The 12,087-nt window shown below is 42.5% G+C and overlaps 1 protein-coding gene across 1 annotated transcript in view; it reads right to left on the bottom strand.

The window, feature by feature from the left end:
• The window catches only part of si:ch211-126j24.1 (phosphofurin acidic cluster sorting protein 2), a 106,407-nt gene that overhangs the window by 35,434 nt on the left and 58,886 nt on the right, over positions 1-12,087 (bottom strand). The window contains 7 exon segments of the mRNA XM_024396757.2: positions 948-1,037; positions 2,951-3,044; positions 3,518-3,669; positions 7,222-7,281; positions 9,260-9,343; positions 9,700-9,791; positions 10,983-11,145. Coding sequence (XP_024252525.2) covers positions 948-1,037; positions 2,951-3,044; positions 3,518-3,669; positions 7,222-7,281; positions 9,260-9,343; positions 9,700-9,791; positions 10,983-11,145 — 735 coding nt within the window.

The following is a 12,087-nucleotide window of genomic DNA, read 5'->3' as shown; positions in this document are numbered from 1 at the left end:
AACAAAACACTATGTAAAGCACTGCTCTTCTCACGGACCAATACGCACGCTGACACCCTCTCTACAGCCAGCTGGACCTGGGCCTCAGAGTGGTGTCGGTGTGTTTATACATAATGTGTGTGTGTGTACTGTAAATATTGTGTGTGTGTGTGTGTGTGTGTATGAGCGCGCTCAATGTATACACAATGTATGTGTGTGTGGGTGCACGCGTGCATGTATGCTTGTGTGTAATAATGGAGGTCTTTGTGGTAACAGGGTAAATGTACTCTTGTTCGCATCAAAAATGGTCGAGTGGAAAAATAAACAGACGGGAGCTGATTTATGATCATGGACAAAATAGCAGCGCAGAGAGAGAGAGAGAGAGAGAGAGAGAGAGAGAGAGAGAAAGAGAGAAGAGATAAACAAAATGTTTAAGAACCCAGGATTTATTTCTCCCATGTCTACCGTATTTCGTTCCGTTTACATTTTAGGAATGTTTACTGACAATTGCTGTTTCCATTAGGCCTGTCTTAAGTTTTTTGTATCCGTTTTTTTATTACTTTCATAAAAAATGGGTTGATGGAAACAAGGTTAGTGAGAAAGAGAGAGAAGGGATAAAAAAAAAAGACAGGTAGAGAGAACGACAGACATCAAATGAGAGAACATGAGTGAGTTGAGGCAAGGAGACAGGCAAAAACAGAGACCGAGTGGAAAGGAAGAAAGAGGTACTAGGAGACAGAGAGACCGGCCCAGCCATTGATAGAGAACAGAAAAGGACACAAAGCAAGAGAGAAAGAGCACTAAATATGTTACGCCTACAGGGATCCTCCAGAGGTTGCCCGGTGTAGAATAAAGTTGTCCTTAGACACCGATGTTGGGTCAGTTTTCCCCCACTTATGGTTAAGGTCAGAATTGGGGGAAGGGAAGCTGATCCTAGAGCTGTACCTTGGGGCAGCTTGCCCACTCACCCCTGCAGGAGACTCCAATCCAGCGCTGTCGTCTGTATACTTGGTCCCTATTTGGACTTTGGCCCTGTCCGGGGACAGCAGCTCTCCACCCTAAAAGGAGCAGAACACAGGACGCAGTTACCAAAACCGTCTGCTAGGGGACACCCTTGAGCATATCCTAATTCCATGTAAGAAATCACATGAACTCTATTCAGTGTGTTTTCATATGCGCCTGCTGCCAGCGAAATAGGTGACTACTAACCCTTAGGTGGCTGGCTACCCCATAGCTATCTACTTTTGTCATGACACAAGCTACATCCGATTTTCAGGAACGCACTGCATTCATGACGATTCTATCTGCAACATTCCAGAAGTTTGCTCACTTAAAGGTGTAATCCTTAATGGCGAACCTGTCACACTCCTTTTGTGACATTACAACAACAAGGAAGTTACTGCAAACAACAAACACTGTTTTCTTCCCTATGACATCATTGCATGTGGGACAGAACAGCAGAATATTTACCAGGCTCCTCACCGCTTCGTCAACGAAGCAAAAACTATAACAACGGCGGTGGGGCGGACAGTGAAACTGTTACCCCTACAGTGGATTCCATCTTCAATGTGCGCCAGGGTCCAACTCTGAAATGCCTTTACCGATACTTTCATAGCTGGTGTGTGCATATTTAATGAGACGATCAATGTTCTATTTTGTGGCCATGTTTGATTTGCTTGAATTAACGACAATTGCTCCTCAGTACAAATAATTTCTGCAGGCCTTAGGACACCGTGCACGCAGAATCAATCGGGCCTTACTCAATATCTGACCCTCACACTAAGAAATCACCCACACAGTTAAAGTGTCTGGTGCAGCAGTACACGGTATTACCATACATACAATTCAGAGAATATCCAAGAATGGCCATCTAAAATTCCCGGCATATGGATGCCACACATAATTGGCTATTTAAAGGGTATAGCTACAAATTTATTAAATCTTAAAATGCCTGGCATACGGATGCCAAAAAATAATTAACTATTTATAGGGAGAGTTCACCCAAGCTACAAATGTACCTAATCTAAAATGCCTGGTATGTATATACGGATGCCACTAATCATAACTATTTAAAGGGATACTTTGAAATGCCTGGGGCTTCGTTTATCAATCATGTGTAGCCACAAATCTGTGTGTAAACGATGCGTGCGATCATTTCCACACAAAATGTGAGATTTATCACAATGAACGTTTGCTTGAGAGTGTGTATATGTGTGTACAGCCATGACCATGCGTATGCACAGTGATAAGTGGTGGAATAAGGGAACTGCTTGTCAAGCTTAGAATTGGAAAAATACACTGAGTGTACAAAACATTTAAAAAAGCATGCCATTGTGGTGCACATTAAAGTGCTATCCACCCTCGTGTTTTTGGTACGGCGTTGTATATTACATACTGGCATTAAAAGGGATGATTTTGCTCATATATGGTTAATTAGGGGTGTTTCGAAATGCAAATAGCCAAGGTCGTGCACAAGCACTGAGGCTCAGAACATTTGGTATTTATCAACAGTTATCGCCTATCGGCGTGTGTATGACGCTCGTAGAATTGTTTGATAAAATACTTTTATTTTTCTTAATTGTTTCTATGCAATATTGATAAATGATTCCCCTGGCATATACGGATGTCACAAATCACTACTATTTAAAGGAATAGTTCATCCAAGCTACAAATGTTCCTCATCTTATTGATAGCTAAATAAAGAGGAAACCTGGAGATCTAAATAGATAATGGATAGTCAGCAACCTACCCATGTTTGCATAGCTTTAGAGCATTTGAGCATTGTTGGGTCAAAAAAAAACTATGGGAGCGGTAGGACCTATGTTAGCATTAGCATGCTAATCCAAATTATATTAAAAAGCTAGTTCAGCAGAGACAAAAAAACAAAAACAAAAACTGTGTGTGTGTGTGTGTGTGTGTTAGTGTGTGTGGCAGGGCTTGTTGTGGCCTTATGCTGTGTGTGTGCACTTACGATGCTGGCCAGGTCCCTGGGCTGGCTCTTCTGACTGTGTAGACTCCCAATCTCAGTCTGGGAGCTCGAATGGGACATTCCCTCAAAGAAGGGCCTGGGTGACAACCACATAAAAAAACATATTTGAAACTTTCACAAAAAATACATACTTGAGAGACAATAACTGTGCTGAGGTGGGTAGTAGTGACACTAACTTGTGGACCCATTTAGGTAATGTTTTCATATTAGTCATTCAGCTGCAATTGTTTCTACCGTTTCTCCCCTGCAGCGACTTTCTTTTCTCTCTCGTTGATTTCATGTACAGTAACAATGCACAAATAAACTCCCCTTAACACAGAGGGAAATATGCATGGTCTTCACTTTGACTAGAGTGTTAGCATTATATCGGACCCTCTGAGTTTAGCTGTACTCACAACATTTGTGCGGTCATATTTGAGTGTAGGTGTACTGGCGACATGATATGGGGCCCTATTTGAGTTTGGGTTTAGCTGTCTGTATTTGGGACATTTTGTGTGGACTTACTTCAGTTAAGGTATACAATACTGCTAACATTTTGCAGAACCTCACTTGAGTTTGGGTTTGGGCGTGCTGAGGACACTCTCGTTGTCCTCCATCTCAGGTCCGCTGTCACTCTGGTTGTAAACCTCCAGACTATCATAGAGCAGGTCCAGATCCTCCTCCACCTCCTGGGTCTGGTCCACTGGGTCCGAGTCCAGAACCTAGCAACAACAAATGGACAGTGAAATAACCAGTCAGTTAATCTATCAGTCAATCAAGCAATCAATCAAATCAGTCAATCTCTCTATTCATCCATCAACCAATCAAATCACTTCCAAAGAGCAAGTAATAGCACACTGGCAAGGAATAACTCCTCTGGCTGATGGAGTTGAAAGTTCAGAGTAGCATTGGTAACTCAGAAAATAGTTGTATACATACACCACCAGCTTATTAAATACACCACCCTGCTCACGAAAATGGTTCGCTCCTACAGACAGTGAGTCACGTGACCATGGCTTGCTATATAAAGCAGGCAGACAGGCATCCAGTTACTGTTTGATTGAATGTTAGAACGGGCAAAACAAGTGATCTAAGCGACTTTGAGCGTGGTATGATCTTTGGTGCCAGGCGTGCCGGTTCCAGTAACTCAGAAATGGCCGGCCTCCTTGGCTTTTCACACATGATAGTGTCTAGGGTTTACCGAAAATGAGACAAACAAATAGCATCCAGTTAGCCGCAGTCCTGTGGGCGAAAACAGCTCGTTGATGAGAGAGGTCGAAGGAGAATGGCAAGAATCGTGCAAGCTAAGAGGCGGGCCACAAACATGCAAATAACGGCGCAGTACAACAGTGGGGTGCAGAAAGGCATCTCGGGACGCACAAGTTATCGGTCCTTGTCACTGATGGGCTTTTGCAGCAGACGACCAAACTGTGTTCTATCAGCTATACACAAGAAGAAGCGGCTCCGAATGGGCACACGATCGCCAACACTGGACAATTGAGGAGCGGAAAAACATCACCTGATCTGATGAATCCCAGTTCCTGTTGCGTCCTGCTGATGGCAGTCAGGATTTGGCGTAAGGAGCATGAGTCCGTGGACCCATCCTGCCTAGTGTCAACGGTACAGGCTGGTGGCAGTGGTGTAATGGAGTGGGGAATGTTTTCCTAGCACACGTTAGGTCCCTTAAAACCAATTGAGCAACGTTTAACCTCTATACCTTGTAGCATCCATGCCACAAAGAATTCAGGATATTCTGGAGAAACGGGGGTCCGACCCAGTACTAGATAATAAACTGGCCACTGAGTTTATATATCTGGAGCCATACTGCTATTGTAACAACATGATGAATACATTTTCTCTACAATAGAAATTTGTTTTCTTTGGAAACATGACAGGTCTCAAAGGAGGAAATTGGGATTTTTCCATATTTCCCTTTGGAGTTGACAAACAGCTGCTGTTATTTGGAAAACTGTAGTTAGACTTATGAAGCTATGCATACAAACACAGATAATGTTCTTTCAACTAGGAGAGTATTTATATTATCAATTAGTTCTGAAATGACTTGGAGCACATAACAAAATTGATTTATTTTAGAGGCACAAAAGATTTTAATTAATTTCCACAGGCCATACATTCCCCGACTTGGTTGTCTCTGGGCCTTTTATGAATCATTAACGACCGAGATGAGACCAATTAAAAATATCGAAACACCAATTAAAAACTTACCGCTAAGCGATAATAAATCAGCGTTCTGCTGTATATCTTGACATTTTTTGTTGTTGCAGGAAAATATTTTATTTCCCCTCATATTCTCACTAGTTGAATATCTACATTTATTTTGACTCAAATAGTTTGTGATTGTAAAAGCCAAACTATCCCAATGTCTGGATTGGTGCGGTAATAAACTAGTGCTGCAAATCAAGGGTTCCCATCAATTCCATCAACTCTCATCAATTCCAAGTGAAGTGACACTCAATGAGTCATTTATGAGTATGTAATTATGATTCAATATATTGGCAGGTGCTGAAGCACAACTTTGGGTTAGGGAAGATGAACAATGTGAAGCACCGGCTGTCATGGACAATATATTTTCAACCGTTTTCAATCATTTATTTCGTCCGACGGCAGGATGCATGACAAAGCTGTGACTGGGGTCAACCAATTGGTCCCTAGAATGTCCTGTCAGTAAAATAAATGTGTTGATCTAATACTGCACATAATGAACCCAGCCAGCCCTGTACACATTGAATCATGGTGTATCCCCCAAATGGCACTCTATTCCCTACATGGTGAAAAATGGGCCCTGATCAAAGTAGTGCACTATATATGGAATAAGGTGCAATTTAGGACAGTTTTCTTTCCTATTTAGGTCACTTCCTGTTTAAAGGAGATGTAATATTGTTAAGGACTAAGGGACAGTGACGCTCTCAGGACGAGACTGGTAGACAGCGAGTGAGGTTAGGTTAGAGACTACAGTGGTATTTGGTATTTTATTAGGATCCCCATTAGCTGTTGCAAAAGTAGCAGCTACTCTTCCTGGAGTCCATACAAAACATGAAACATAATACAGAATGGCATAATATACAGAACATCAATAGACAAGAACAGCTCAAGGACAGACCTACATACATTTTTTTTAAAGGCACACATAGCCTACATATCAATGCATTCACACAAACTATCTAGGTCAAATTTGTTTATTTGAGCAGTATGAGATGGAAGGAAGTTCCATGCAATAAGGGCTCTATATAATAATGTACACTTTATTGAATTTGTTCTGGATTTGGGGACTGTAAAAAGACCCCTGGTGGCATGTCTGGTGGGGTAAGTGTGTGTGTCAGAGCTGTGTGTAAGTTGACTATGCAAACAATGGGATTTTCAAAACATTAATGTTTCGTATAAAAAGAAGAAGTGATGCAGTCAGTCTCTCCTCAACTCTTAGCCAAGAGAGACTGGCATGCATAGTATTGATATCTGATTACAATTAAGAGCCAAATGTGCAGCTCTGTTCTAGGCCAGTTGCAGCTTAACTAGGTCTTTCCTTGCAGCACTTTGTGTCAGTGCAGTACATGTTGAGTGATCTTCTTTATAAGCAAACTGAAAGTCTTTTGTTAATTTGTTTAGAGAAATAGCATTGTATTTGGTCAAACACAATTTTTTCCAACAGTTTGCTAAGAGCTGGCAGCAAGCTTATAGGTCTGCTGTTAGAACCAGTAAAGACAGCTTTACCCCTCTTGGGTAGCGGAATTACTTTGGCTTCCCTGTAGGCCTGAGGACAAAGACTTTCCTCTAGGCTCAGATAAAAAATATGATAGATAGGAGTGGCTATAGAGTCAGCTACCATACTCAGTAGCCTTCCATCTAAGTTGTCAATGCCAGGAGCTTTGTCATTATTGATCAGTGGGCCTAGCTAACGCACCTAAATCAATTAAATGGATCTGTAAACAGAAAGGGTCAAAGTCAATAACAGATCTAATGGTATATACTTTTTGAAAAAAGAGGCTACCTAGAACCAAGGGTTCTTCAGCTGTCCCAACACTGTAGTAGGAGAAGCCTTTTTGGTTGGTATAACTTTTTCACAAAATTATTCTTTGAGGGTTCTTCGTTGGGTGAAAGTTCTACCTGAAAACAAGAAATGGTTCTCCAACAGGGACAATCAAAGACCACTTTATGAACCTTGTAGTATTCTACAAGCACTTAGAAGCAGTGGCAGATGAATCCACTGCAGCTTGTTATTCCTATAAAACAGAACAGTTGAAACATGCAATACTAACCTCATCCGTCACTTTGAATCTCTTCAACAGGGCCACAAACTTCTGTTTGAAATTGGGTTGCTGTAAAGGAGGTTGAGAGAGAGAGGGAGAAATAGAGTGAGGAAGAGAAAGAAAGAGTTTGATGTCAACAAGACTACACAAAGAACTACATTTTTTATTAGGATCCCCATTAGCTGACGCCATGACGTAAGCTAATCTTTCAGAGACGTCAGTGTAACCAACAAAGTTGTTGAGAGCGCAATAAATCACAGTGAAGTTAACACAATATACCTTGTGTCTAGTCTTCACGGCCAAATGTTATTACGCTCCGATGTGGAGTATCCCCTAGGTAAAGATCTAGGATAAGCTTCCCTTCCTCCAATCCTAACAATATTCATTCATTGGGAAAATGCAAAACAGAACCAAAATCAATGTCTAGGGACAATTTCACCCTACTCCTATTAATATTCTTATCTGAAGAGTGACAGCATCTCAAGTGTACTTGGCTACACCATTAAAAGTCAGTTCATGTTCACATGGCTTAGTGGCTTCGACCTCGGTGACCTTAAGTGACCGTGGCGTGTTGCATGATTCACCAAATGCACATTAGGTCATTGGAGAGAGCCAGACGTGTCATTATTAACAACACCAAGGATTATCGCTTGAAGCAAATACCCGGGCCCAGGGAAAAGGATTTGATAGTGTGTGTTATTTGTGATTTATGTTTGTGTGTGTGTGTTACCAGCTCCCATGTGCGGGTCTCAGTTTGTGCATGTTGGTGCCTGCTTAATTTGTATCCTTAGTTGGTGTTTTAGTCTGCGTCATCTACACAGGGTTTTGGTCTAAAAGTGGATGTTGAACTCATTCCAGGACAACTCTCCTGTCACTACTGCTTAGCAAAGGATTTAGGATTTAGCAGACTGGAGACATCTTCTGTGCCATCCCAGAAAAGAACAAGACTGAGGAGCAGAACTAACACAGACACACCTTAAAGAGATTACAGTCGGCACTTGTTGACTGCACCCATTTGCACTGGCTTGGACTGGCTTTCTAGACAGCACACACACTAAACCTGAGCACGCAGTTATCAGGAGCAAGGAATTGGGACCGAAAAACTTGATTGCATTTAAATGTAGTTTGTACTTACAGTGCCTTCAGAAAGTATTCATGCCCCTTGACATTTCCACATTTTGTTGTGCTACAAATTGGGATTCAAATGAAATTAATGGCACTTTTTTAATGATCTATACAAAATATTTTTGTATCTCCCCCCGGTAAACACATGTTACAATCACCTTTGGCAGTGATTACAGCTGTGAGTGTTTCTGGGTAATTCTCTAAGAGCTTTGTACACATGGATTGTACAACATTTGCCTATTCATATTTTTTAACACTTCAAGCTCTGTCAAGATGGTTGTTGATCATTGCTAGGCAGTCATTTTCAAGTCTTGCCATACATTTTCAAGCCGATTTAAGTCAAAACCAGGCCACTCAGGAACCTTCAATGTCGTATTGGTAACTCCAGTGTATATTTGGCCTTGAGTTTTAGGTTGTCCTGCTGAAAGGTGAATTTGTCTCCCAGTGTCTGATGGAAAGCAGACTGAAGCAGGTTTTCCTCTAAGATTTTGCCTGTGCTTCGCTTTATTCCGTTTCCGCTCGTGGGCTACCCCTGCCAATAGAACTCTACTCCGTTGTGCTCCAGCTCTGCCTACAACAAAATCACAGACTCAATCTTGCAAAGTTAGATTTGTTTTGGTTAGTTGCATTGAAAAGGGGCTAATATAATGTTGATTCAATCGCAGAAAAAGCTTTAATCTATATAGCGCAAACTAATGGGGCGAACTCAGTGAAGTTCAAATCTCTTAAGTCTCTGCGCAGAATGGCATTTCTTCTGAGTGGCAGGCCTGGAGGAGAAGCGCGGCCACTCAGGGCTCTATGCTGGGGCTATTCCCATTATAGCACTAAAATAAACTAACAAGCTAGGTTTGATGTGTATTTCAATGAATTTATCCAACCACATTGTAAAGTTGTTGATATAGGGAGGCTCCCCCATCCTTACCCTTGTCATGGATGTTGTACGAATCATTTTCCTCCGGTTTTTCTTTGGCTTCCTTTGCACATCCTCATCCTCATCGTACAGGTCCTACAAAAGAGAGAGTTTTGTGTCATAGAGAGCAGTGTTTTACAACCCATGGGAATGTACCTTTTTGTTCCAGCCCAGCACTAACCTGCTTGATCATCAAGATTAGTGGAATCAGGTATGTTAATGCTGGGCTAGAACAATAAAGTGCAGGTCTGTGAGTTATAGATTGAGAAACACTAAGACAATGACATTTTGGTCTATAACTACAACTAGAACCCAGGAAAAATAGTATGCAGGGATTTACTGTATTGGTATACAGTGTGTATTTTGGGTTGTGTGGCTGCAAATATTCATTACAGATAATTCGAACTGGAGATCCATCCCAACGGCAAACTGTAAGATGTACTGTGTCTCACCACTGGTTGAACAGCATCGTCGCTAGCTTCCTGCTCCGAGGAGTAGCTGTCGTCGTCATCCTCTGAGTAGTTGTCCATATCCGGGGAGCGATCTGAGGTGAAAGACAGGAGCATAAGCTACATGTCAATTCTCCATTCACTCACTGTTAAACTTTGGAGAATTTAGCATGGATTTTAAGGGGCTAGTCCCATTGCTCCACTCGGAGGCTGTGAGCTAAAAAGAGGTCAAGTAAGTTCAAATGCCTCTAATGTCACTCCATACTTCCTCAAGGACGGGAAAATTGAATGAATAAGTGAGTTCAGTCAATTTTTTCAAGAGATTTCATATAGCTTGCCGGCCATCTGGCTAATATTTCATCCTTGACAGATGATTTCATTTTGGGGCGCAGGCTGTCAGTTTCAGAGGGAATTCCTTTACATTAGTGCATCTGACATCTGTATCGTTTACTAGGCATCCATTTTGGCTCTGGGAGCACAAGGATCCTAAGGGAACATCAGGTGCCAGGCTGTAAATGCCTTAAGAATCACTGAGATTAATATCCTCCATTTTCCATCAGTAACATTAGTCCTAATGTACTTAAGCTGTCATGGTTAGGGCTATAGGCCCCGGTAGTAACAGTGGTCTGTGGACACAGGCAATTACACGGGCTACTAGTGGGTCTGTGGACACAGGCAATTACACGGGCTACTAGTGGGTCTGTGGTGGGCTTAACGCACTTCAGTAAATAAGACTTTTAAGTAGTGAATTTACTTGGCTCATTTATGCTCTAGCGACTCCTTATGGCGGGCCGGGCGCCTGAATGGTGTTTCCGCCGTCAAATTTGTGTGGCTGGCTTTCTGGTTAAGCAGGCGGGTGTTAAGAAGCGGTGTTTGGCGTGTCATGTTTCAGAGGACGCATGACTCCATCTTTGCCTCCCGAGCCCGTTTATGAGTTGCAGAGTTGAGACAAGATTGAAATTGGGGAGAAAAGTGGGGTGGGGGGGGATAAATGCAGAGGAAATGGTTTCACTCACGCGACTGTCAGGCTAAGTGCAATGTAAATATGCACTTCTTATGCAATTAAAAGCCCTGCGATAGTCCAGGGGGTGTACTTGTACATCAAGCTTACTCATGCTACAAAAACAAGACATAGCCAGAACGGCCCTTAGGGCAGGAGACCTGGACAAGGATACTTTATGCAATGAAATAACATTATGGCAAAAACAACTGTTTTCGGGATGAATAGCTTTCGTCAGCATGCGAGCCAAACACTTGATGACAGGCACTGGTTTCAAGGTCCCCACCTAAGGCTTTGGCCTTGGTCCCTGGCTGCCCGCTGCCGTCCTCATGGTCAATGGGCTGACTGGACAGGGAATACACGCTGAGCTCGGCCGCACGCACCGGCACCTCCTTCACGTTGCTATGGAGACCCAGGACCTGGGCTCCATCTGTCGGATGCTGCATCACCTAAAACCAAGTCAGGACAGAGAAGTGTGTGAGCGACATACAAGTGTTGTGTTCATTGAAACAGAACAATGAATACCTGAGTAAAATACATGAGCTAATGCAGGCACACACATGACAGACACACACACACACAAATAAACACAAGCCCATGCAGGCACACACATTCATAAATTTGCAAACACACACACACACACACACACACACCTTCAACTGATGCACACAGTTTTTCTTAGAAACGGGGAAGCTTAATTTTCCTCCCCATGTCTCACCAAATCGGATTTGTGCCTCTCACCTTGACAGAAACCCCATCACAGCGACGCCTCTACTCCCACCACCCTGCACTTCTCTACGTTCGCTCTAAGCTCTAGGCTGTGTACCAAATCGCATTCGGTGCCATTTGAGAGGCAGCCCTGGAGTTTCATTAACCATCAATCACTGGGGCAGGTTGCATCGAAAATGAAAGCCCCAAATGTTCTCCAATCACTGCTGTCATTCAAACCCAAGGCAAAGCCTGACGGCACTTTGTTCACACAGTCACATCTCTCCGGAGTATGACATGTTCTCTGTCATTCTCCCTGACATGCTGTATTATTCAGCCGTTTGCGGAGGCGAAATTGTGAAACTAATTGCGAGTGTATTGCGGATGGAGACCTGAGGAAATGTAGCTATGGTAGTCCTGTAATGTGATTGAAGGAATGGGGAAGCATGCCTACATCCGGGGGCATGGTTTAATGTTGGCTGTTTGGAATAGTTCATGGATGTGCATATATATATATATATATATATATATACACATACATTGGCTTGTGTTCAGTCAATTGTGTTCAGTCAATTTCAAATAGTGGGTTTCTGTTTATCGCTTCTGTTCACTTTATGCATTCGGTTACCGTTCCTTGTTACGGCCAGTTAATTAGTTCCTTCTTGCTTTGGCAACTTTGAACT

The sequence above is a fragment of the Oncorhynchus tshawytscha genome, linkage group LG32, assembly GCF_018296145.1.
Source record: "Oncorhynchus tshawytscha isolate Ot180627B linkage group LG32, Otsh_v2.0, whole genome shotgun sequence".
Classification (NCBI taxonomy): Eukaryota; Metazoa; Chordata; class Actinopteri; order Salmoniformes; family Salmonidae; genus Oncorhynchus; species Oncorhynchus tshawytscha.
Note: the sequence above shows the minus strand (reverse complement) of the source record. Positions and strands in the feature narration are given on the sequence as shown.